The following is a 27,995-nucleotide window of genomic DNA, read 5'->3' on the forward strand; positions in this document are numbered from 1 at the left end:
TGTTCCATTCACTTACTGCTGTTTGTATGTGACGTCACCCAGTGGGCGGGACTCGGGCTGTGTACGTGGAAGGGGAGGATCCCAGGTGAGTTATATGGGGGATACCCGGATATGCCATAATTTAAACCATTTACTATTTATCACACGGAGTACTCAGATACCCCATAACACAGTGCCAGCCTCAGATACCCCATAACACAGTGCCAGCCTCAGATACCCCATAATACAGTGCCAGCCTCAGATACCCCATAACACAGTGCCAGCCTCAGATACCCCATAATACAGTGCCAGCCTCAGATACCCCATAACACAGTGCCAGCCTCAGATACCCCATAATACAGCGCCAGCCTCAGATACCACATAACACAGTGCCAGCCTCAGATACCCCATAATACAGTGCCCTCCTCAGATACCCTATAACACAGCGCCCTCCTCAGATACCCCATAATACAGTGCCAGCCTCAGATACCCCATAATACAGTGCTAGCCTCAGATACCCCATAACACAGTGCCAGCCTCAGATACCCCATAATACAGTGCCAGCCTCAGATACCCCATAATACAGTGCCCTCCTCAGATACCCTATAACACAGTGCCAGCCTCAGATACCCCATAATACAGTGCTAGCCTCAGATACCCCATAACACAGTGCCAGCCTCAGATACCCCATAATACAGTGCCAGCCTCAGATACCCCATAACACAGTGCCCTCCTCAGATACCCCATAATACAGTGCCAGCCTCAGATACCCCATAACACAGTGCCCTCCTCAGATACCCCATAATACAGCGCCAGCCTCAGATACCCCATAACACAGTGCCCTCCTCAGATACCCCATAACGCAGTGCCAGCCTCAGATACCCCATAATACAGTGCCAGCCTCAGATACACCATAATACAGCGCCAGCCTCAGAGACCCCATAATACAGTGCCAGCCTCATATTACCCATAGCACAGTGCCAGCCTCAGATACCCCATAATACAGCGCCAGCCTCAGATACCCCATAACACAGTGCCAGCCTCAGATACCCCATAATACAGTGCCAGCCTCAGATACACCATAATACAGCGCCAGCCTCAGAGACCCCATAATACAGTGCCAGCCTCATATTACCCATAGCACAGTGCCAGCCTCAGATACCCCATAATACAGCGCCAGCCTCAGATACCCCATAACACAGCGCCAGCCTCAGATGCCCCATAATACAGCGCCAGCCTCAGATACCCCATAATACAGTGCCAGCCTCAGATACCCCATAATACAGTGCCCTCCTGAGATACCCCATAATACAGTGCCAGCCTCAGATACCCCATAACACAGTGCCAGCCTCAGATACCCCATAATACAGCGCCCTCCTCAGATACCCCATAATACAGCGCCAGCCTCAGATACCCATAATACAGCGCCAGCCTCCGATACCCCATAATACAGCGCCAGCCTCAGATACCCCATAATACAGCGCCAGCCTCAGATACCCCATAACACAGCGCCAGCCTCAGATACCCCATAACACAGTGCCAGCCTCAGATACCCCATAATACAGCGCCAGCCTCAGATACCCCATAACACAGTGCCAGCCTCTGATGACCCTAGAAATGCTTTCAGTTATGTTAAAACACAAAACCTCCTGTTGCTTCTCCAAGAAAATATTAAACAAACAAATAAATAAATAAATCCATAATAAATGTCAGGACACAATAAACATCCCTCCTGAAGCCCTGTTATAATTTGGCTTTGGAAGGGTTAATTTTACTGCTAATTTCTCAGATCTTTAATAAACTGTTATGCAAATCTCTCTTTACAGATGAAGAAGCGTCGCTCTTATAAATGAAGAAAAGCTCCGCCATAACCTCTGCCTGTTAACTATTTGCCTTCTGGGCCTGCAGTCTGACACTGAAGGGGCGTGTCAGCCATGGTGGCGCTGGCCCTTTAAGGCTTGTTGTGGTTTCCATGGCAGCAGAGTGTAACTCTCATCATGTTTGTGGTGGACTACCCAGCGCGAGACAAGCGGCAGAGCTCAGGTAATTGTAGCTGCCACCTGTAATGTATGCTGTAATGGGCGCTGACACCCTGGGCTCCCATGTCCCTGCTGTGGCTGAGCCCAGTAGTCGGGTAACACTCCAGGAGCAGGAGGAGTAATTACACAGCAGTGACATATATGTAACAAGTTACATTAGTTACAAACTATCTCATGTATCCGGACCAGAGCAATACAGAGGCAGAGGTAGTGCAAAGGTGAGTCTGTCATCTGTAGTCCCCACATAATACTACCATATAGTCTCCACATAATACTACCATTTAGTCTCCACATAATACTACCATATAGTCCCCACATAATACTACCATATAGTCTCCACATAATACTACCATATAGTCCCCACATAATACTACCATATAGGCCCCACATAATACTACCATGTAGTCCCCACATAATACTACCATATAGTCCCCACATAATACTACCATATAGGCCCCACATAATACTACCATATAGTCCCCACATAATACTACCATGTAGTCCCCACATAATACTACCATATAGTCTCCACATAATACTACCATTTAGTCTCCACATAATACTACCATATAGTCCCCACATAATACTACCACGTAGTCCACACATAATACTACCATATAGTCTCCACATAATTCTACCATATAGTCCCCACATAATACTACCATATAGTCCCCACATAATACTACCATATAGTCTCCACATAATACTACCATATAGTCTCCACATAATACTACCATATAGTCTCCACATAATACTACCATATAGTCCCCACATAATACTACCATATAGTACCCAAAGAATACTACCATATAGTCTCCACATAATACTACCATATAGTCTCCACATAATACTACCATATAGTCCACACATAATACTACCATGTAGTCCCCACATAATACTACCATATAGTCCCCACATAATACTACCATGTAGTCCCCAAATAATACTACCATATAGTCCCCACATAATACTACCATGTAGTCCCCACATAATACTACCATGTAGTCCCCACATAATACTACCATGTAGTCCCCACATAATACTACCATGTAGTCCCCACATAATACTACCATATAGTCACCACATAATACTACCATATAGTCCCCACATAATACTACCATGTAGTCCCCACATAATACTACCATATAGTCCCCACATAATACTACCATATAGTCCCCACATAATACTACCATATAGTCCCCACATAATACTACCATATAGTCCCCACATAATACTTCCATATAGTCCCCACATAATACTACCATGTAGTCCCCAAATAATACTACCATATAGTCCCCACATAATACTACCATGTAGTCCCCACATAATACTACCATGTAGTCCCCACATAATACTACCATGTAGTCCCCACATAATACTACCATGTAGTCCCCACATAATACTACCATATAGTCACCACATAATACTACAATATAGTCCCCACATAATACTACCATATAGTCCCCACATAATACTACCATATAGTCCCCACATAATACTTCCATATAGTCCCCACATAATACTACCATATAGTCCCCACAAAATACTACAATATAGTCTGAATATTTCCAGGTTCCCGGCCGATGACTTGACAACATGGAGGAAAGTTATCTGATCTGCGCCTCGGAGAGCCTTGTACTTGACCACGGGCGCTCGCTGGGTAATCGTCGGGCGGCGGAGCTCGAGAAACTTGTCATTTTATATTTAAGCAAACAGCTCTTAAGACAAGTGGAGGTCCTGGAGGCCTGCGCCGCCCTGAGGGCCTGCTCTCTGGCTAACAACTACATCACGGACATCACCGCGCTGAGAAACTGCGTACAGATCGTAACGTTAGACTTGCACGGGAATCAGGTAGGTAAATATTTTTACATACTTAGTTAGGCCTCATGCACACGACCGTATTTTTTTGCGGTCCGCAAAACGGGGTTCCGTTTTTCCGTGATCCGTGACCGTTTTTTCGTCCGTGGGTCTTCCTTGATTTTTGGAGGATCCACGGACATGAAAAAAAAGTCGTTTTGGTGTCCGCCTGGCCGTGCGGAGCCAAACGGATCCGTCCTGAATTACAATGCAAGTCAATAGGGACGGATCCGTTTGACGTTGACACAATATGGTGCAATTTCAAACGGATCCGTCCCCCATTAACTTTCAATGTAAAGTCAGGAGTTAATATACCATCGGATCGGAGTTTTCTCCAATCCGATGGTATATTTTAACTTGAAGCGTCCCCATCACCATGGGAACGCCTCTATGTTAGAATATACTGTCGGATTTCAGTTTCACGATGTAACTCAAATCCGACAGTATATTCTAACACAGAGGCGTTCCCATGGTGATGGGGACGCTTCAGGTTAGAATATACTAACAGAACTGTGTACATGACTGCCCCCTGCTGCCTGGCAGGTGCTGCCTGGCAGCAGGGGGCAGCCCCCCCCCCCTGTAGTTAACACATTGGTGGCCGCCCCCCCCCCCCCCCTCCCCTGTAGTTAACTCATTGGTGGCCAGTGCGGCCGGCCCCCCCCCTCCCCTGTAGTTAACTCATTGGTGGCCAGTGGGCCCCCCCCCTCCCCTGTAGTTAACTCATTGGTGGCCAGTGGGCCCCCCCCTCCCCTGTAGTTAACTCATTGGTGGCCAGTGCGGCCCCTCCCCTCCCCTGTAGTTAACTCGTTGGTGGCCAGTGGGCCTTCTCCCCTCCCTCCCCCTCCTAATTAAAATCTCCCCCCTATCATTGGTGGCAGCGGAGTGTACCGATCGGAGTCCCAGTTTAATCGCTGGGGCCCCGATCGCTAACCATGGCAACCAGGACGCTACTGCAGTCCCGGTTGCCATGGTTACTTAGCAATTTGTAGAACCATGATACTTACCTGCGAGCTGCGATCTCTGCGTCCGGCCGGGAGCTCCTCCTACTGGTAAGTGACAGGTCCGGCCGGGAGCTCCTCCTACTGGTAAGTGACATGACCTGTCACTTACCAGTAGGAGGAGCTCCCGCACAGACCTGTCACTTACCAGTAGGAGGAGCTCCCGGCCGGACGCAGAGATCGCAGCTCGCAGGTAAGTATCATGGTTCTACAAATTGCTAAGTAACCATGGCAACCGGGACTGCAGTAGCGTCCTGGTTGCCATGGTTACCGATCGGAGCCCCAGCGATTAAACTGGGACTCCGATCGGTACACTCCGCTGCCACCAATGATAGGGGGGAGATTTTAATTAGGAGGGGGAGGGAGGGGAGAAGGCCCACTGGCCACCAACGAGTTAACTACATGGGAAGGGAGGGGGGGGGCCCACTGCCCACCAACGAGTTAACTACAGGGGAGGGGAGGGGCCGCACTGGCCACCAATGAGTTAACTACAGGGGAGAGGGGGGCCCACTGGCCACCAATGAGTTAACTACAGGGGAGGGGAGGGGCCGCACTGGCCACCAATGAGTTAACTACAGGGGAGGGGGGGGGGCCCACTGGCCACCAATGAGTTAACTACAGGGGAGGGGGGGCCCACTGGCCACCAATGAGTTAACTACAGGGGAGGGGGGGGCCGGCCGCACTGGCCACCAATGAGTTAACTACAGGGGAGGGGGGGGCCGGCCACCAATGTGTTAACTACAGGGGGGGGGCTGCCCCTGCTGCCTGGCAGCATCTGCCAGGCAGCAGGGGGCAGTCATGTACACAGTTCTGTTAGTATATTCTAACCTGAAGCGTCCCCATCACCATGGGAACGCCTCTGTGTTAGAATATACTGTCGGATTTGAGTTTTCACGAAGTGAAAACTCATCTCTGAAAAAGCTTTTATGCAGACGGATCTTCAGATCCGTCTGTATAAAAACTAACCTACGGCCACGGATCACGGACACGGATGCCAATCTTGTGTGCATCCGTGTTCTTTCACGGACCCAATGACTTGAATGGGTCCGTGAACCGTTGGCCGTGAAAAAAATAGGACAGGTCATATTTTTTTCACGGCCAGGAAACACGGATCATGGATGCGGCTGCCAAACGGTGCATTTTCCGATTTTTCCACGGACCCATTGAAAGTCAATGGGTCCGCGAAAAAAAACGGAAAACGGCACAACGGCCACGGATGCACACAACGGTCGTGTGCATGAGGCCTTAAAATGTAACATAGCTTTTTTTTTTTACAGCAACAGCACCACTCTTGTCCTTAGGCTGTGCCTGGTATTGCAACTCTACTCCATTCATGTAAAATCAATTCTCTCCAGCCATTTTATTTAAAGGGGAAATCCATCTTCAAGTGGTCCTACAGCATGGTTGCTTTCCCCCATTAACAGCACCACCCGGGTCACATAGGCTGCGTCTGGTACTGCAGCTTAGCTTCATTTCAGTGTAAATAATTCTGTTTAGTCATTCAGCTCAGCTCTATTGATGTGAATGAGGTTCTCCTGCAACGCCCCAGGTGTGGCACTGTTTTTGGAAGACAGCAGACACATTTTTCTAATCCTAGACGAGCACTTTAATGGAACGTATCCAAAGAAGAACTTGTTTCTTGAAAAAAAAGCACCACCCATATCCATAGGCTGGGTCTGGTATTGCAGCTTAGTTTCATTCAAGTGTCAAAGTTCTATACAAGCATTTTTTTTTATTATTTAAAAGGGAATACATGGTCATAATTGTTGCTTTCTCCAAGAAACAGCGTCACTCTTATCCTGAGGATGCAGCTTAGTCTCATTCAAGTGTTAAAATAGTATTCAACCAATTTTAGTTAAAGGGGAAATCCAACTTGAAAGAAAAAGTTTTATAAGCTTAAGGAAACATGGTTGCTTTCTTTCAAAAACAGCGCCACTTTTGTCCCTCAGGCCGTGCCTGGTATTACAGCCAAGCCATATTGAAATATCAAAAATGCTATTTAGTCATCTTTTATTTAAAGGGCAATGACATCTTGTTGCGCTTGTATGAGATCAGAAAAAGAAGGGTAGTTTCTTCTAGCAACAGTGCCACCCTTGACCATAGGAGGAGTGTGGTATTGCATCTCAGCCTCATTTACGTGAAAGCTGCAATAGTAGACACAGTCCATGGACAAGAGTAGCCATGTTGTTTCATACAACCCTTTAAAAGGGTATTCCCACATGGTCATCAATAGGACAGGCCATAAATCTCCGATAGGTGCTGGTCCAGGACCCACTACTATCTCAAGAATGAATGAAGAGTGACCACCCCTCCATTTACCACTATGGGACTTCCAAAAAATCACCGATCCAGCGTTCGGCTGTTTCATTAAGTCTCCTAACAGTCCCATGTGTGGCTTGCTCCCCATTCACGGTGGGGCCCCGTTCTTGACAGAGGAATGGGTCCCAGAAGTGGGACCTACGCCTATTGGACATTTATGGCATATCCAATAATATGCCATAAATGTCCATATGGGAGCTCCCCTTTAAATACATTGATGTCTATGGAGTAAGTGATGCGTCAGACAATTTCCAGGGACGGTCCCTGAACTTTAAGAACTTCATTGTCCCATAGTAGGGGCCACAATGATCAGGGGATGGGCACCTGTAATTAAAAGGAAAGAAGGACCGTCATTTGCTGTTGGTATATAATCTTGTGATTTATTGTCTCATTACAAATAAACGAGCGACTGGCTTGATCCAAAACTAAGGAGCTTATAGGTGAGCCCTATAAAACCCTAAGAGCTCTCCTGGACTGCTCCCGATTGCATGCCCGCGTACCTAATACTGTGTGACACCTGAAAACCCTATAATAGTGAGGGGACACGACCACCGGCTCCCTGCACTTAATACGGACGGAGTCAGGGTCACCTACAATCAAGCCAGCAAGGAAACACAATAAAGTAAAAGACTTGTACAAGCAGCAGAAGCAGCCTCCAGCAGTGAACACCTCATCCAGGAAGTAGTATAAACCGCAAAGTGAGGCAGTATGGGAGGGATTATAAAGGAAGACGATTAGTCGAAATAAGTGACACCTGACAGAAGGAAAGGAGATGAGAACGTGAAACCAAAACAAAGAGCATCATACAAGAGGTAGAGGAAAACGTCTGGCAGATCTTATCACAGAACTGGCGGTGACAGGCAGATTGTATTCCGAAACGCGTCGCTGTAATGTGACAATAAATCACAAGATTATATACCAACAGCGAGTGCCGGTCCTTCTCTCCTTTTATATACATGGGACGCCTGCCCTGGGACACGCGCACCGCCACTCTATTTCCCGCTGTGCCGATCGATATATCGTATACATTGGGCACCTGTAATTGTCATTAGAGTAATTGACACTATAGGCTTACAGGAGGCTTCTTAAAGGGTTAACAGGTACTGAAATAATGAATCCTTTAGGACCCATAGGCTTACCAGATGCACAGCCCCAATACAATGACTTATCATCAGCATCCGATAATTAAGATAATAATAAAAAAAAACACATAAAGAAACTACGACATTCCTCTAACTTCTGGGTACGAAACTCACTTTAAGAACAGATGATGAAAAGAGTTCACAGCGTCTCATTTATTTTTAGTGACTAACCCGGGAAGCTTAATGTTGAAGTACAATAAGGACAATTTAATTGCAAGAGCATAATTTATCTCCTCTCTCCTCTCGCCCAGCTGACAGTGCTTTTAATCAGGTCCATAAGTGCGATCAGGTGACCGCGCTGTCCATTGTTGCATGAACAAATGAATGTTAAAAATAAAGTAATTTAAATATACATTTTCATGAAAGTCTGGGGAAAATTGTCCTGTTCCGGCTTCGAGATGAACATTTCCAAAAATATCTTTTTTTTTTAAGATGTAGAAAATTTAATGTAATTAACTCTAACGTTATATTTCAATGTCAGGGATACTCTGTAACAAAACTAATTTGGGTCCTCCTGCCATCCTGGTATAAGCCCTTGTTCAGCGGCATCCTGCTTGGTAGTCTGCACCATCCACTAACTGCACCCAGCTCCATTTTTGGTTTCATTTTTGAATTTGTTGGCTCCTCAGGGGAGGAGCTAGCCTTATTGTAACAGAGGAAGGATCTGAAGAGTGGGGATTAGAATGCATCTCCTTTAAATAGTTAGAAATTGGTGCTTGGGATGGAGCAAATTGGCGTGTCCTTCAGAAGAAAATTATTTTCCAGGAGATAAGTATTGATGGCCTATCCTCAGGATCGGTAGGGCCATGACTCCAACACTCAGCTGTTTGAAGAGGCCACAATGCTTAGGTGAGTGCGTCTGCATCTTCCTAGGCCAGTGACATCATGTTCACTGGGCACATGTGACTGAGCTGCAGTACCAAACATGGCGATTATACAATGTATGGCGCTGTGCTTGTTATACTATGAAGGGTCTTGATCAAAGAATAGGATATATTGTATAACTGATCATAGGAGGCTTTTCTTCCCCTGAGGGGGGCCCAAAAGACCCTGTATCACATAAGAAGGCCCCAGGATTTTGCATTGGGTCATGCAGTTTCATGTTACACCCCTCTGGACCATTTATGAGTAATTCCTACAGTTCATGTCTCTTTCAGATTCAGAATCTTCCAGGTCAGGAGTTCTGGAGACCATTAAAGAACCTGAAGCTGCTGTATCTGCACGACAACAGGATCAGAAGTGTGGACAATGTGGAATCGCTGTCCTCCTGTCCCAGTCTCGCTGGACTGACGCTGTATGACACGCCGCTGAGCCTGCAGAAGAGTTACCGGCACATAGTGGTCAATAGCATATGGTCGTTGAAAGCCTTGGATAACTTTGTGGTTTCCGATGAAGAAATCATTGAAGATTGGAGCCTCCAGGGAAAGTTCAAGGCTCTTAGTCCTGATTTACGCATCAACATGTCACCGGTGTCTAGCAAGGTAACGTAAGGTCGAGCTTTTAGCTGAGTTTTATCCTAAGGATACACACGGGCGTTCCAAGGGGCAAATACGCAAGAAAAGTAAAATTTTTGCAACCGTGGTGGTGAGACTCTACGTAATCACGGCACCATTGATTGGTCTTCCATGAAGAGACTTTAAAGGAGTTTTCCGGGAATAATGGATTTTTAGCAAGTGCCCCCTGAAACAGAAGATTCATACTTACCTGCTCCACGCCACTCCTGTCCTCGGCACCACCTTCACTGTGGCCATCTTCCGGTCCAGGCACTATTCTCTTCCGTTGGTGCATAGGTATGGTCATAACACACATGGACCACTCCAGCCAATGACTGTAATCAAGGTTCATGTGGCTGAGCTAGCTAGCTCAAAATCCCTTATTCCCAGAAAACCCTTTTAATGTTGATGTCCTAGTTTTAGTATAGACGGATCCAACTCCTCAATAGAAAGAAGACTCATCGGGGATCTTGGGGGTCCAAACCCCACAAACAAATATTCAGATAATGAAGCAATAGTTGAGTCCTGGATTAGACTCTTACTGGTTTCAATGGAAGACCAATCAATGCAGCTCAGAGGTATGGAAACCTCCAAGTGTGAAGCAAAGGGTCGGACTGGCCCATCAAAGTACCAGAGGATCCTCCGGTGGGTCCAGGCTCTAATTCCATAGTTGGCCCCAAAGGTCCAGGAGAACAACTCTATTTGGAGCTGCCGTAGGGGATAATTATTGGCCACTAGGGTCTATTTCTTTGACATTACTGATGACATAGGGGCTGGGCCTGAGAATGATTTCCTCTGGTCGGCCCAAGTAACTCCAGTCCAACACTGATGAAGTGGTAGGGAACTTGGAGGTCCTTTTGGTCTAGCAATAAAGCCCCAGAAATCTCCTTCATAGGGGTTGTCCCACAATGGACATTCATCCTCTTTCACTAGAACAGGGTTCCCAAGCCCCTTCCATACCTTCTCACTGCATGACCACAGCGAGAAGGAGTTTGATAGCCGTGGTGGTTGAGCATGCTCCGTCGGTCACAGACACCGCTCGTGCTCCACTGCTCTCCACTCAATCTCCTGTGCAGTTAAAGAAGGACATTGGGCTGGAGACCCTGTTGTAGACATTGGTGGGGCCCTGAAGGATCAGACATTTACCACCTATCCTGTGCAAATGTAGATTATGGGACAACTCCTCTAACCTAAAAAGATCATTGAGCCAAGCACCCATCAACTCCACAGTCAGTTACATATGGGTTGTCTTCTGTCTGGACCAGTTTTGGCAGGACCAATTGGGATGCCATAACCCAAGCCTACCAGAAGATCCTCTGGGCCCCTTCACATTAATCTTTGCAATGCAAATTTGAAGAAAAGCAGAAAAATAAGGGTCGTCTCAAAGAATCTCCCCCACTCTCCAGCGTGCCCTTATTAGAGGAACGAGGCGCCGTTAAGTGGGACATTACTGCGCGGGTTACGTCTTAGGAGTAAAGGTTAGGAAATCCCCTATAGACTTTTCCAGTAAATGAGCTTGTCCTTTTGTTAATGCTGCCCGGCCTTCCACCCCATAGTCTGTAAGACATTAATGAGGCCGTGCTTTGTTTACTAGGAACCCGTGGAAGCTGAACGCTCCTTCTCAGCGGCCAATCTTCAATACTTCATGCTTAAGCCTGAAACGAGCGTCCGAGCGCAGCGCCTCTTTGTAAGGACGTCGCATGGAGCATTGATCAGGCTCTTGTTATGTTGCAGGATATCAGCCTGGAGAATGAAATGAAAGCAGTGAATGAAATCATTAGGAAAATCAATCGCGTTCTGGCAAGTTGTTCCCCGGTGCTAATTGTCCAGAAATGGATACGAGGATATTTAGCGCGAAGTAGAATGGGGTACGTGAGAGACCTTCGCTTCATTTTATGTTTGTTTTGAGAAAAAATAGGTGAAAAAAAAATAAAAATCATGTTTCGGAAAGTGGTTTATGTTCCCATAAAGTATTTGGGCCCCAGCGTGCCGTGAACATGCTGCCGTATAACAATAATAGGCTTCCATAAAGAGCCCGCACCTCCCTGAGCCCTGCTCTGTTGGGTGAAATAAAGTCTTAAGAAGCAAAGTCTGGAGGGCACGAGAAGAGTGAAATATTCATCCTCAGATGTATTGGATTATAAGTGGCTGAAAGGGAAGGAAATGTAGTTCAGCTGCTCTCTGCCGCGTTTCAGACTATAAAGGGTGATTGGAGACCTGGCTGATCAGGAATACTCGCTCTCTGCAGCCCCAGCGTTATCATTTCATCTGCACCTTAATGAAATAAAACAATGAGTTCATAATCTTTATCTAGTCTTATAAAGTAGTATTGCATCCTGTATTATCCTTATATTATAGTACTTATCCTGTGCTGATCCTGAGTTACATCCTGTATTATACTCCAGAGCTGCACTCACTATTCTTCTGGTGGAGTCACTGTGTACATACATTACTTATCCTGTACTGATCCTGAGTTACATCCTGTATTATACTCCAGAGCTGTACTCACCATTATGCTGGTGGAGTCACTGGGTACATACATTACTTATCCTGTACTGATCCTGAGTTACATCCTGTATTATACTCCAGAGCTGCACTCACTATTCTTCTGGTGGAGTCACTGTGTACATACATTACTTATCCTGTACTGATCCTGAGTTACATCCTGTATTATACTCCAGAGCTGCACTCACTATTCTGCTGGTGGAGCCACTGTGCACATACATTACATTACTTATCCTGTACTGATCCTGATGTATATCCTGTATTATACTCCAGAGCTGCACTCACTGTTCTGCTGGTGGAGTCACTGTGTACATACATTACATTACTTATCCTGTACTGATCCTGAGTTACATCCTGTATTATACTCCAGAGCTGCACTCACTATTCTGCTGGTGCAGTCACTGTGTACATACATTACTTATCCTGTACTGATCCTGAGTTACATCCTGTATTATACTCCAGAGCTGCACTCACTATTCTGCTGGTGCAGTCACTGTGTACATACATTACATTACTTATCCTGTACTGATCCTGGGTTATATCCTGTATGTTTGTCCAGAGTTGCATGTACACAGGGATTCCACCAGCAGAATAGTGAGTGCAGCTCTGGATTATAATACAGGATGTAACTCAGGATCAGTACAGGATAAGTAATGTATGTACACAGTGACTCCACCTGCAGAATAATGAGCGCAGCTCTGGAGAATAATGCAGCATGTCACCTAGGATCAGTACAGGATAAGTAACGTAATGTATGTACAAAGTGACTCCACCAACAGAATAGGGAGTACAGCTCTAGGGTATACTACAGGATATAAATAATGTCATGTATGGTGTGCCGTTATTTGCGATTTTTCCTCGCTTACACCAGGTCTAAAATTGTGAGCGGGAAAGGGGATGGGTCCGTCTCATTTACCATTTTCTAAGCCTGTTTCAGGTGTAGAAAATAGTCTGTATGTACAGTAAGCCAGCTCAGAAGCTGTCTTAGGCCTCATGCACACGACTGTTTTTTTTGCGGTCTGCAAATTGGGGATCCGTTGTCCGTTGCCGTTTTTGTTTCCGTGTGTCTTCTGTTTTTTTGGGCGGACCGCCAAAAAAAAAGGAAGGTAAAAAAAGTGTAATTTTAATATCCCCACCCAGGATATTGGTATATATGCTGGTCACCAGGCAACTGATTCTACAAAAACGGACGCGGATGACAGACGGTTGTTCATCCGCATTTTTGGCGGTCCCATTGACTTGAATGGGTCCGCTAACCGTTTTTCGCGGACAAGAATAGGACAGGTTATATTTTTTTGACGGACTGGAACCACGGACGCGGATAACAAACGGTGGACTATTAACGGCTCCATAGAAATGAATGGGTCCGCATCAGATACGCTAAAATCGGCGGAACGGACGCCGAAACAAACAACGGTCGTGTGCATGAGGCCTTACATTTAGAACTGGCGGAGGATCCGTCAGAGTCATGAATAGGCCGGCACCTCTTTATAACTCCGGCGGATTAGTGGTTTATTAAGACTGGTGTCTAAAACGCTGCCCCTCACTGCGCAGTTTGCTCTTCATTCACGCTGAGACTCTGTTCTTGATATAGGAGCAGGTCTCAGAGATGGGACTTGCACCTATCGGTCATTTATGGTATGTGGTATATGATATGCCGTAAATATCTAGATGGCAATGTCCCTTTAAGACATATATTTTCTGCCCTGTTTTCTTACTTTATTGCTGTTTTTGCTGATATTCCCGGCCCGCGATCTACCGTCCACTCAGCCCCTGATTTGGATAACGCTGCCGAGTTTTCCTCTGAGAGATATACCTGTCTCAGTGACGGGTTAGCAAGTGAAGGGAGCTCAGACAGAGCAGGTAGCTGAGAGATAGCTCAAAGCTAAAGAGAGCGCTGGGACTTAGGGAGAAGTGATGGCGACATAAAAAAGAAAAATGAAGTATCCATATACAAAATAAAATAAGATACAGAAAATCCAATCTTCACTATGGCTGCAATACGAATCTCCATTATTAAGGTGCAGGGTCACAATGCGACTTTTCATCCTTCATATATTACCCCAGGCTTAGAATATTTGCAAAGTATACTAAAAATAATATGTTGTGTGTGTATTCGCAGCCTTATTTCTGGGCTGGAGATGAAGAGGATGAAATTACATTACCGGCGTAGAGGAAGCCGGGAGAACAGAGCGAGCCCTCTTGTTAAGGCTGTAGTGATACATAACTTTTGGGACCCTCCATCGAGCCGCAGAAGACTTCCTGTGATTAACCAGGGCCAAAATGGAAACAAGGTATCTATATGAAAAACTGCCTTAAAGGGGCAGCGCTTATTTATAATTCCTACTTACTACATAGTAGTACTACAAAACTGTTCTGCAGAGCATTACACCAGGTCCCGTTTTCAAAGAGGACCCATCTCCTCTCCTGACCTGTCTGTTTTTAGTAACAAGAAGTTAGTGAATGAATTGCCAGCAGTCTGCAGTGGGTGTTACCCGTAGGAGGTGTGTCCCTCTCCCTGTACAGTCTGACTTTGCAGCACTGATTAGATACTGTCAGACTGTGCAGGGACACCCTTCCTCCCTCCAACTGGTAACACCCATCTGGACCTTCATCGCAAACTGCTTCATAACTTCTAGCAGGAATAATAAAGGAATGGCACAACATAAAGTCATAAGAATAGATGCTCCAGAATTGCTATTACATGGGAAATTTAAGTAGCTACTAAACCAGACATGTCAGGAGAGGTGAGAGGTCCTCTTTAAATCTCCTGTTAGGGAAATTTGCATCAGTACGGCTGCCCCCAACCCCATTCAGAACTTTCTGTATTTGTTATAGAGGACAACTGTTGTGAAGAATGTTTTTCACTCTGTAAAGTAATGAGACAATTGTATATTTATTATCATCTTGTAATGTTTAATTTCCCCTGTGGGGGCGCTGCAGGGTAATTGAACACTTCTCACCAATTACAGCCGATCCCCGCAGGTTTCTGTAGCGGGACTCCATATGATAGAGAGACCCTTGTAAGCCTTGATTAGGCATCCATGGTCACCTGAAGAAGGGGTTTCCCCACAAATTGCACCCATAATTTCTATAACAAGGGTCATGAGCCCGATCCTGAATTAAGGAAGCGTTTCGCGGTGGAGCATGTGTGTGGTGCTGCGTCATTCAAGGGATGGGCAGAGGCAGCTGGGTGCAGTGCTTTCTTTCCATCAGCCCTATAGACATTGAATGCAGGAGCAGGCCGCATGCTCGTGGTCAGGCAGTGAGGACCTACAGTACAGACCAAAAGTTTGGACACACCTTCTCATTCAAAGAGTTTTCTTTATTTTCATGACTATGAAGGCATCAAAACTATGAATTAACACATGTGGAATTATATACATAACAAACAAGTGTGAAACAACTGAAAACATGTCATATTCTAGGTTCTTCAAAATAGCCACCTTTTGCTTTGATTACTGCTTTGCACACTCTTGGCATTCTCTTGATGAGCTTCAAGAGGTAGTCCCCTGAAATGGTCTTCCAACAGTCTTGAAGGAGTTCCCAGAGATGCTTAGCACTTCTTGGCCCTTTTGCCTTCACTCTGCGGTCCAGCTCACCCCAAACCATCTCGATTGGGTTCAGGTCCGGTGACTGTGGAGGCCAGGTCATCTGGCGCAGCACCCCATCACTATCCTTCATGGTCAAATAGCCCTTACTTTCAAAGTTTTCCCAATTTTTCGGCTGACTGACTGACCTTCATTTCTTAAAGTAATGATGGCCACTCGTTTTTCTTTACTTAGCTGCTTTTTTCTTGCCATAATACAAATTCTAACAGTCTATTCAGTAGGACTATCAGCTGTGTATCCACCTGACTTCTCCTCAACACCACTGATGGTCCCAACCCCATTTATAAGGCAAGAAATCCCACTTATTAAACCTGACAGGGCACACCTGTGAAGTGAAAACCATTTCAGGGGACTACCTCTTGAAGCTCATCAAGAGAATGCCAAGAGTGTGCAAAGCAGTAATCAAAGCAAAAGGTGGCTTCTTTGAAGAACCTAGAATATGACATATTTTCAGTTGTTTCACACTTGTTTGTTATGAATATAATTCCACATGTGTTAATTCATAGTTTTGATGCCTTCAGTGTGAATCTACAATTTTCATAGTCATGAAAATAAAGAAAACTCTTTGAATGAGAAGGTGTGTCCAAACTTTTGGTCTGTACTGTACATTCTACCGATTGGTGGGGAATCCAACGATCAGACATTTTTCATCTATTTTGAGGACAGAAGATAAATGATAATGGTGGGATACCCCTTTAAAGAGCACTTATCAGCAGGATCAACCCTATAAAATCAGGTATACTGCCTGGTGGGATTTATTCTGCTGATTAAAAATGTATCTGTCTTGTAAAAATCGGTTGAGTTGCTCCCAAAAAAAAAGGCTTTTATTCTGTAAGCAAATGAGGGCTTCAGTGCAGCGAGGAGCGTGGCCTGCACAGAAAAGCTGAGGGTAGGCCCCACCCCTTGGTGCCGTGAAGTCCACAGTTGTGTAAAGAATAAAAGTCTTTTTTTTTTTCTCTAGAGAATGCCACAACCGGCTTTCACAAGACAGGTGTTGGTTTATTCAGCAGGTTCAACCCTACCCGAAGCATATATTAATAGGGTTGATCCTGCTGATATGTGCATCTTAAGTAACTTTAAAAATACTGTTTCTGAATTTCAGTTCAATATTGCCCTTTCCCCCCCAGAGCTGCATTCAGAGTTCTGCTGGTTGTCCAGATTTTGGTTTACCTGCGCCCCTCTGACTAAGCTCTGGCATCTGAGCTCCCACAATGCACTGTTCTTTGGGAACCATAAACCAGCAGAATCCTGATTTATGTCTGATCTGAAGGTAACAATCAGTGCAACAAGAGGAAAGCAAAAGATTAACAAACATGTTAAATGTACTAATAATAATGGTGTAAAAGTGGAGTTCCCCTTTAAGTGTAAATGAAATGTGCTGTACGGAGGGCGGGGGAGGTTATTTCACTACAAAAGTTAAATACAACATAATTTAATCCATAAACTGCATGGTGTGACCTTGGCTAGCCGGGACCGTAACGCTGTGACATTGCTGTGTGTAAGGACGCTATTTCATGAGGCTTTTTTCTATTACTGACATTTAACAGCCCGTGAGAAGAGTAAACAGCACCCCGGACCTGCAGCCGGTCAGGCATATTACAGTGGATCTGTGGAAGCTACAGCGCGATGTTCTGCAGGTGAGGAGCAAAACGCACGGGAGGACAGCAAGAGGATAAATCATGACTCCAAATCACCAAAATTGAGGTTAAAATTTAAAAATTCTGAAATTTTGCCACCAATCGTTGGATTTTAGGCCACATTCCTCAAACTGAGCCCAAAATGAGCCAAATCACTCCATACTTTGGTGCATTGTTTGCAATCGTAATTAGTATATGTGGACCCATATAATTGGTTTCACCTAAAGGTAACATTAACTTTAGCAGCCAGTGCCAGGCAGCTGCTGACAAGTCAAATAAAATTATGTCATGCTTTAAAGGAGGCCTAGACAAGAACATAGTCTTGCCTCCATCCATGTCACTATGCTTGTGTCTAGCTGGACTGGTGCTGAGAGTTGAAACCAAAGTCATTTAGTGGGAATGTGTCATTAGAAAATGATCTACCATACTTTTCTAGATTTTTTTTAAATCCTGAAATCTTGCAGTTTTCCCTTTAGTTGCTCAGAATAACGCCTGTAGGTTGGGACAGACAAGGACAGTGAGCCTCAACCTAGAACCCAGCCTGTTTTCTTTACCTACTTGCAATTCAAGCCCTACTTGGCAGAACTGCAACTGGACGACGGTCCCTACTCTAAATAATTGCACAGATTATGTGCAACCCATATCAGATTAAATACAATTGGAAAAGAAGCTGGCAGCCCTAAACATCTACCGACCCGGGGGCCATACGCCCCCCGGCCCAGCCCACCCCTGATCAGGGATGAACAGTTCATTCCCAGTAATCGCCTGTGCATCGGCCCTTTGTAATTGGACCTTTAGGTGCAATGTGGAACCACTAGAGAGCAGCTGCCCCTTCTAGTTCTATGATTGAATGCCTGGTATGTAATACTACATAGCCTTTGCCGGTCATATCAGTCGCTTCTTGGAGGTTTCAGAATCCACAACCACAGCGATCAGCAGAATGCTGGACTGACTTCAACTAAGACATGGACAACCCCCGTCAGACCACAACTGGACGTCGCCTTAAATCCCCCAGTGTCCTGTATAGCATCACGCAGCCTTTCATGCTTATGCATATCTCATATTTTACTGACAAGCTGTCACATTCCGGTTGCAAAGAACGTAATCACTGGATAAGCCACGCAGAGTCGGAGCTGTGATTGACTTTATCAGCTTATGTCAGAATAGAATTTCCAGGATTTCTTATCAAGAATTTGTGTTGAAAAAAATAATAATCTGCAATCTTGAGAACGCACCAACTGGACAAAGCAGAGTCCAATATTATTACCATTACAGTAGCGCAGTGTCCGTGGTATTCAGCATCAAGGCCAGAGCGGATGCGAGAATCACTCCCAGCAGCCGCTGTGAGCTTTGTCTTTCTTTTTGCTTATCGTATCTCTAGCCAAAAAGGCTTAAAAAGTGCCATTTGTCTTCTTTTCAAGTCTTTAAAAATTTTGTACAGCTTCTCTCTCTCTCTGGAGGACCCAGCATGTCCATGCATTAGGTGCACAACTCAGTAATTTCAATTAGCATTGTGTAATACTTCATTTTGCCTGTGGTGGCGCTGCAGGAAAATTGACCACCCGCTGCTGAGGTCCCATGATAAATACAACTGATCGCCGGGGATTCCAGCAGCTGGATAACCTGTGGTCAACATTTTGTTCAATATAATAATATTTGCAAAGACAGGTGCACTCCTACTGTGGAGGACATGTCTGAGCCCGAGCACCGCACATTTTGTTCAGGAACTTTTCATACAGTAAAGGCTTTTTAAAAGTGGACATGCTCTTTAACATTTTGGAGCTGATTGGAGTGCCAGGAGTCAGACCCCAACTGGTCTGATAGGCCATCAATAGTGTACTTCCGGAAAACCCCTTTAAACTTTCTAGTTAGTCCCAATTTACAACTGTCACTCAGAGCAGAGGGGAGGGGCTGTGAAGCAGCTCAGTGCGGACAGCAATTCATAGTGAAGCCCCGCCTCCCGTGCACTTGCAGGAGCAGAATCTGACAGAATAAAACTTCATATTCAGACTACTGCTGATAATATAAACTCCACAAAAAGATACATTTGTGCTGCTCTCCCCTGCTCCTACCTAGTGCTGTCATCAGTTTAGCATGGTCACAACTGCTTGTAGACTCCCTTTAAGTGTCCTAAAGGGAAATTGGTACAAACTTGACACGACTTGCAATTCCAATTTTCAAGTGATTTAGGATTTATGTAAAAAAAAAAGATTATTCCTTAAAGGGGTGGTAATCCCATCGTAGACATTTCCTGCATATTCACAGGTGATAGATGCTCATTCCGGATTTATGACATATTCTGTGACTATACTGTCTAATATGGGAATACTCTTGTACAGGAGTTATCCAGGGAGATTTTTGTACAAAAATTGGTCAAAAACGGTTAAAAATAATAAAAAAAATAAAAAAAAAGAGTCATTACTCACCTCCATTGATCTTCCTGTGATACTCCTCTTTCCAATGCTCTTCACTTCCTGGTCCTTGCTCTACGTGTCAGAAATGCCAGGAAAGGCCTTCTCAGCCAATCACAGGTCGAGGCGAGTCACTACTAAGGCCAGTGATTGGCTGAGTAGGCATCTCCAGGAATTTCTGTGTATCGAGTCGGGACCAGGAAGTGAAGAGCAGAGGGGAGGAAATCAATGCTGGAACAGTAGTGGCGGGGATCTGTGGAGGCGAGTAATGATCCTTTTTTTTATTTTTAACCCCTTCTTAGCCATTTCCTTAAAATAAATGTGTCTGGAATACCCCTTTAAGAATGAGCTAGCTACACTAACATTTGATCGCATTGAGTAGCGACACCACAACATTACTGAGACCCAATCTTAGGTTGCGATTAAACGCCCCCCACCCTCCCCCCAAAATAGTTGCGTCTATGCATTGAAAAGTTGTGCTCCTTTTTAGTATATTTCGCATTTCAATTCCTAACCATTTTCAAGACCTCTGCTTGCAGTTGATGAATATGCTCATTCTCTCTTAACGTTCAGACACCGAAAGCCTATCCTGACCATGCCCTACTAAGGGTTAAGTTTACACACAGCAGATCTGTTGCAAAAATTTCTGCGACTGTCCATTTCATCGAAATGGTAGCTTGCAGAAATCCACTCCCTTGGCGGAGCCGACCCGTTCATGTGCTTTTCAGCTGGATAAATAGCTGCAATGGATCTGTCACGTGGTCCTGATGAAGCTAGGCTTTTAGCCTCATTCGCAGACAGTAAGCAGAGCTCTTGAAAACTGTGAAGAATTGAAACACCAAGCATATTCCAAAGTTGCAGAACCTTGACTTATCTTTAGTTACAGGAGATGACATATATTGTGGCTCAGAATGTCGTAGTTTTGCGGATCTATCCGTCGTTGCGCGGTGGATTAATGGACATTATTCCGCGTGTGTTTCATTACGAGATACAGATTCGACACTAATGTATTTCACGGAGTTTTTCTGATTGCAGCCGGTAGACAATTTTTACAGCAGTGAATGGCTTAAGATGCAGAATTCATTCGACGGAAGCCATTTAAGCCTCTTGGATTTATCAGCTTAAGTTTAAATACTCATTGTGCTCGGCGGAGCGGATCCTGCGCTCAATCTATAGACAATAAAATGATGATGAGAGTAGGAGTCATAAATTCTGCTTTGTACAGTAAAACCCAGAAATTAATGCCGTCCTCTGCATATCTGGAAATGTTCTCCCATAACTGCTCCCCCTGCCTTGGGTGCGCGCCATCTGTCTAAATATTGACATGGGAAAAAGATCCATGTCCTGTACATTAAGCGATTTCTCTTTCGAGGCCAAGGAATCAATTGGTCCTGACAATGCAGCATATATGGAGCTCAAATTGGTAGCGCCCTCCAAGGTTTTGACTACCAAGATGCTGTCTTTTGGGCCCCGGGTTTCTTCTGTTTTACACAGCAGACACCTGGACCTAATGTCTGTGATCAGAGATAACTCCAATCACATACTGTCATGCCCTGCTCAGGTTATGTGCGGAGGTCTACCAGGTTAGCAGCACGTGTGTAGTTTTTTATTTTGAGTTTGGAGTTGAGCTGTATCCGCCTCCGTTCAGGTGCACTGGGTGGGGTCGTTTGTATGAGTTTAAATTACGCCCATTCCCAGTGTCCTGTGCGGGTTACAGCTTCTATCTTGCTCTGAGGAAGGAAGGATTTGCTGTTTCTGCTCAGCTACAAGATAAGTTGGTTTTGTTTTCTTTTTGTGTTCTGTCTAGGCTGTTAGAGAGACACCTGCCCCCTCCAGGTCCTTAGGAAGCAGGCTGTCTCTTTCCCCCTTTCCACCATCTTAGGGATTTTAGGGAATCTTCAGTCTTAGGCACGGGGGCACGTTGATTCCCACCTTTAGGGTCTGAACGTGGGCACAGAAGTCCAGGGAGAGCTGGTAGGGATTTGTCAGGAGGTGACCTTTATCCCCAGCTTCTGGCCTAGACGCTTGTTTTGTGGTTTTCTGTGTGTCTATGGTATCTTGTATCCTACCCAGCGTGACACATACATTTAACTACTCAGATGCCATGGTCAATTGTGACAACAACGTCAGAGGGGCTTTTCCCTGGAAGTGCCCAGACAGCTCTCCAGTGTGGCTGTCGGATAGCCTCAGACCCTCTGAAGGATGCAAGGCTACCACATCAATAGGTCCTATGTGGCTGGGCTCCATAGGAACCTATTGAATGCACTATAGGCTGTAATGGTGACCCACTGCAGTTTATAGGACAAGCGATCTAACGATCGCATGTTCGAGTCACCCGAGGGAACTTGATATAAGTGAAAAAGTAATAAAAAAAGTTTTTTTAAATATAAAAAAATATAAAAAAAAATAGATTCAAATCACTCCCCTTTCCTTATAATATAAATAAAGATAAATAAATAAAATAATAAATATCATTAGTACCGCTACATCCCAAAATGTCCAAACTATTAAAATATAAATGTATGTATCCCATGCGTTGAACGCTGTAACAGAAAAAAATTGTAATGGCCCATTCTTCATTTTTTCTTCACTTTACCTCTTAAAAAAAAAAGAATAAAAAATGATCAAAAAGTCAAAAACACACTCAAAAATGGTATCAATAAAAACTGCAGCCCATCCTGCAAAAAAATGAGCCCTCACACAGTTCAGTAGACATAACCATAAAAAGGTTATGGGGGTCGGAATTTGCGTATGCAAGGGAAAAAAAACTGTTTTTTCAGAGTTTTTATTTTTATGTGTTTAAGTATTAAATCATAAAAAAAAACTATATTAATGTGGTATCACTGCAATCGTACTGACCCGGAGAATTAAGGTAACATAGGTAATGCCGTATATACCAAACCCATAAAACTGTGTCGTAATTGCATTTTTTTTCGTATTCTACACCATTTGGAATTTTCTTCCAGCTTCCCACTACATTGTTTGCAATATAAAATGGCTCCATTAGAAAGTACAACTTGTCTAGCAAAAAACAAAACAAAAAACGAATGATACAGGATGTAACTCAGGATCAGTACAGGATAAGTAATGTAATGTATGTACACAGTGACTGCAGCAGCAGAATAGTGAGTGCAGCTCTGGAGTATAATACAGGATGTAACTCAGGATCAGTACAGGATAAGTAATGTAATGTATGTACACAGTGACTGCAGCAGCAGAATAGTGAGTGCAGCTCTAGAGTATAATACAGGATGTAACTGAGGATCAGTACAGGATAAGTAATGTATGTACACAGTGACTCCACCAGCAGAATAGTGAGTACAGCTCTGGAGTATTATACAGGATGTAACTCAGGATCAGTATAGGATAAGTAATGTATGTACACAGTGACTGCACCAGCAGAATAGTGAGTGCAGCTCTGGAGTATAATACAGGATGTAACTTAGGATCAGTACAGGATAAGTAATGTAATGTATGTACACAGTGACTGCACCAGCAGAATAGTGAGTACAGCTCTGGAGTATAATAGAGGATGTAACTCAGGATCAGTACAGGATAAGTAATGTATGTACACAGTGACTCCACCAGCAGAATAGTGAGTGCAGCTCTGGGGTATAATACAGGATGTAACTCAGGATCAGTACAGGATAAGTAATGTAATGTATGTACTGTAGCGGGATTAGCTCACGGGACCGCCGTCTCCTGGGATAGACGGGCGCTATAGGCACATAAAACACAGTCCAGTCCAAGCAAGTATGGTGCAACTGGCCTCAGCCAGTTTTATTGACTTTTGCAGAAAAAGAATTAAACAAAACAGTTCAAAACAAATGAAATACCTGGCCGTCTGGCCACTACTTCTAGACAGGTAGTAGTCCCTAACTACATGAAACTGAGCCTTGTGCCCAGCTCCATCAACAAAACACACTGTTGTTTTTACTCACACATAAGGGTTCTTCCCAGGAGCAGAGAGATCAGCTAGTGAGCTGTTTGCCCTTTTATAGCACACTCAGGTTCCAAGGTGATTAGCCACAGTTACACTGAATACCTGGAGTGGCTAATTGGAGCAGGGACCCACCCAACTCTCCCTGCTCCAAGCAGCCAGGCCCTTCTAACCAGGTTTTTAACAAAACCCTTGCAAAGAGAAAACCTAGTTTTCCTTGCTGTCAATTCCCTGGCTGCTTTTTAGAACGTATAGGACAGGAACCTAGGTGAAATGTAGACTCCTTCCACCACTTTCCCCCTGGTCCTGTCACATATCCTCCCCCCCTGTTTCGACCTTGGGGTAGGAACACTCTGTGCCCTTAAACAGTACATCCTGGACAGGGCATCTGCGTTTCCAAGCTGACGCCCGGGCCTATGTTCAACTGTAAAACTATAATCTTGAAGAGACATGAACCATCGGGTCACTCGCCTGTTTTTCTCACGGTTTTGGCACATCCATTTAAGGGGGGCATGGTCAGTTACCAGTTTGAATGTTCTCCCTACCAAATAATACCTGAGAGCTTCTATGGCCCACTTTACTGCCAAACACTCCTTTTCTACAATGGAGTATTTCTTTTCATGTTCATTTAACTTTTTACTCAGGTATACTACAGGATGCTCTTCCCCAGCCCTTACTTGCGACAACACAGCCCCTATACCAACATCCGAGGCATCTGTTTGCACAATGAACTCCTTTTTAAAATCTGGTGTGACTAACACTGGGTGGGCACATAGAGCCTGCTTCAGGTTCTGAAAGGCCTGTTCCGCTTCCGTGGTCCATTTGACCATGGTTGAATCCTTCCCTTTTGTAAGGTCTGTTAAAGGGCTCGCAATGCTGGCAAAATTTTCAATAAAACGCCTATAATAACCAGTTAAACCTAGGAATGCTCTGACTTGTTTTTTGTTCAAAGGCCTTGGCCAGCTCTGGATGGCTTCCACTTTGTTTATTTGAGGTTTTATAACTCCTCGCCCAATCATGTAGCCCAAGTACTTTGCCTCTTCTTGCCCAATGGCACATTTTTTTGGATTCGCTGTTAACCCTGCTTCCCTAATAGAATTCAGGACGGCTTCTACCCTGGGTAGATGACTTTCCCAATCCGTGCTATGGATTATCACATCATCTAAATAGGCAGCTGCGTATCTACGATGTGGTCTTAAAATTTTGTCCATCATCCTCTGAAATGTGGCCGGGGCCCCATGCAAACCAAAGGGAAGGACTACATACTGAAAATGGCCATCAGGGACACTAAAAGCAGTTTTTTCTTTGGCCCCCTCAGTCAACGGTACTTGCCAGTAACCTTTTGTAAGATCTAATGTGGTAAAGAACCTAGCATTACCAAGCCTATCAATCAGCTCATCCACTCGAGGCATTGGGTAAGCATCAAACTTTGAGACAGTGTTCAGTTTCCTGAAGTCATTACAGAAACGTATGGTGCCATCAGGTTTGGGAACCAAGACTATAGGACTAGACCAGTCACTATGGGACTCCTCTATAACCCCTAACTGAAGCATTGTTTGGACTTCTTGGGAGACAGCTTTACGTCTAGCCTCAGGTATTCTATAAGGCTTTTGGTTGACTCTGACCCCTGGTTCGGTTACAATATCATGTTCAATTATATCTGTTCGACCAGGTAGCTCAGAAAATACATCTTTATTTTTTATTACAAACTCCTTTGCCTCTTGGGTTTGAGATCCTGACAAAGTGTCTGCAATTTTTACCTCTGGTATCTCAAAGCTACATTCCTTTTTCCCACTGCTGTAAGCTGCTAACACCTCTCGGTCCTTCCAGGGTTTGATTAGGTTCACATGATAAATTTGGTAGGGCTTACGTCTACCTGGTTGGTGAACCCGGTAATTCACCTCTCCGACCTTCTCAACTATTTCATAAGGTCCTTGCCATTTGGCCAAAAATTTACTTTCTACTGTGGGGACAAGGATTAATACCCTATCCCCAGGGTTGAAGTTTCTTACTTTAGCCGACCTGTTGTAAACCCGGGACTGACTCTCCTGGGCCTGCAGCAAGTGTTCTTTTACAATGGGCATTACTTTTCCAATTCTTTCCTGCATTTGGGACAAGTGTTCAATCACACTTTTGTAGGGTGTAGCCTCACTCTCCCAGGTCTCTTTGGCAATATCCAAAAGACCCCGAGGGTGCCGACCATACACTAGCTCGAACGGAGAAAATCCGGTAGATGCTTGAGGCACCTCCCGTACAGAAAACATAAGATATGGTAAAAGACAATCCCAGTCTTTCCCATCCTGTGCCACCACTTTTCTGAGCATCCCTTTTAAGGTTTTGTTGAACCTTTCAACTAATCCATCCGTTTGGGGATGATAAACTGAGGTACGCAAGTGAGTTATTTTCAACAGTTTACACAACTCTTTTGTAACCTTTGACATAAAGGGCGTCCCCTGGTCAGTGAGTACTTCTTTAGGTATGCCCACTCTAGTAAACATCTGGAACAACTCCTTGGCTATCACTTTTGCAGAGGTTTTCCTTAGAGGTATTGCTTCAGGATAGCGGGTAGCATAATCAAGGACAACCAAAATGTATTGGTGACCTCTGGCAGACTTAACAAGAGGTCCCACCAAATCCATTGCAATCCTCTCAAAGGGAGTTTCAATAATCGGGAGTGGTACTAACGGACTCCTAAACGTCGCTACCGGGTTGTGTAATTGACACTCTGGGCATGAATCACAGTATTCTTTTATCTCTTTATGTACCCCGGGCCAATAAAACCTCTGCAAAATCCGGTCTTTGGTTTTTTCATAGGCCAAGTGCCCTCCTAGCACATGTGAATGGGCTAGATCCATCACCTTTTGGCGATGCGATTTTGGGACCACAAGTTGCTCCACAACCTGCCCATTTTGCTCATCAACTCTATATAAGAGTTCATTCTCTATAGAAAAATGGGGAAATATTTTCTCTACCCCAGTATCTTGAGGTACCCCATTGACTACTTTCACACTTTGCCATGCGTGGGTTAATGTTGGGTCCCTGAGTTGAGCTGTCCCAAAGTTATCATTGGAGACTGGCAAGTCAGGGAGACCAATTTCCGGGACATCATCAGTATCACCTGCAAGCACTGCTAAGGGAAAATTCTCGGTTTCACTCTGGGTCACCCCTACTGTTTGCACATTTTCAGTCTCAGCCAGGGGAATGGGATCTACAGCAGACCCACTTAAACACTTATCAAGCATATTCCACATTTTCCAAAACAGAGGAAAATCACACCCCACAATGACAGTATGCAACAGACTGTTTACAACCCCCACTTCATGGGTTACTTTCCCGCACGGGGTTTCAAAAGAGACTATAGCAGTGGGGTACTCTTTTGTATCCCCATGTATGCAGATGACCCCCATCTGTCTCTTTTGCAGCTTCCTAGTGTCCACCAGGCTGCCATGCACAAGAGTCACTAGACTACCAGAGTCCAACAGAGCTTGAACTGAGTGTCCTTCAATCACCAAGCTGCAAGTTTGTCGCTCCATATCTGGGGTCGGCAAGGCAGAGTAGGCAGGTCCCGCAAACAATGACCTCCTCTACCCACTGTCACACTCCATAGGCTCAGCCAAAGGACAGTTGGCAGCCACGTGGCCCAGTCCTTGACATCGCCAGCAAACAATGTTTTTGAACGCCCAAGGCTGTCTAGGGCTAACTGGCTTAAGAGGTCTGGCTAATAGGTCGGTCTCAGTTCCTACTTTACGGCCCTCCCTCGCCCCCTTTAGATTAGGAACAGTCTTACCGCGATCAGTAGACTTCTGGCTCCCTGGGGCCGGCCAAGTAGGAGAGAGGTCTTGGAGATACTCCTCGGTGTTCAGATACCGCTCCACTAGGGCGACGAGCTGATCCACATCCCTGGGGTCCGCTTGTCCCACACAGCGCTGTATCCGAACTGGTAGAGCACAAACAAACCGGTCCAGGACCACTCTTTCCACCACCTGAGTGGCTGTAGATACCTCTGGCTGTAGCCATTTTTTAGCCAGGTGAAAAAGATCATACATTTGCGACCTCGCTGGTTT

The 27,995-nt window shown here is 45.0% G+C and overlaps 1 protein-coding gene across 2 annotated transcripts in view; it reads left to right on the forward strand.

Moving 5' to 3' along the window:
• The first annotated feature begins 50 nt into the window (after positions 1–50).
• Positions 51–27,995, forward strand: part of LRRIQ3 (leucine rich repeats and IQ motif containing 3) — a 36,512-nt gene continuing 8,567 nt past the window's right edge. Inside the window, exons 1-7 of one of the 2 annotated variants that reach the window (XM_040408340.1) lie at positions 51–85; positions 1,806–2,022; positions 3,591–3,869; positions 9,492–9,815; positions 11,562–11,695; positions 14,455–14,626; positions 17,491–17,580. In XM_040408340.1, coding sequence (XP_040264274.1) covers positions 3,615–3,869; positions 9,492–9,815; positions 11,562–11,695; positions 14,455–14,626; positions 17,491–17,580 — 975 coding nt within the window. In that variant the 5' untranslated portion in view covers positions 51–85; positions 1,806–2,022; positions 3,591–3,614. Of the gene's footprint in view, positions 86–1,805; positions 2,023–2,141; positions 2,237–3,590; positions 3,870–9,491; positions 9,816–11,561; positions 11,696–14,454; positions 14,627–17,490; positions 17,581–27,995 lie in introns of those variants that run through there. The other variant, XM_040408341.1, reaches the window with a different exon arrangement.

This window comes from Bufo bufo, chromosome 9 (assembly GCF_905171765.1).
Source record: "Bufo bufo chromosome 9, aBufBuf1.1, whole genome shotgun sequence".
Taxonomy (NCBI): domain Eukaryota; kingdom Metazoa; phylum Chordata; class Amphibia; order Anura; family Bufonidae; genus Bufo; species Bufo bufo.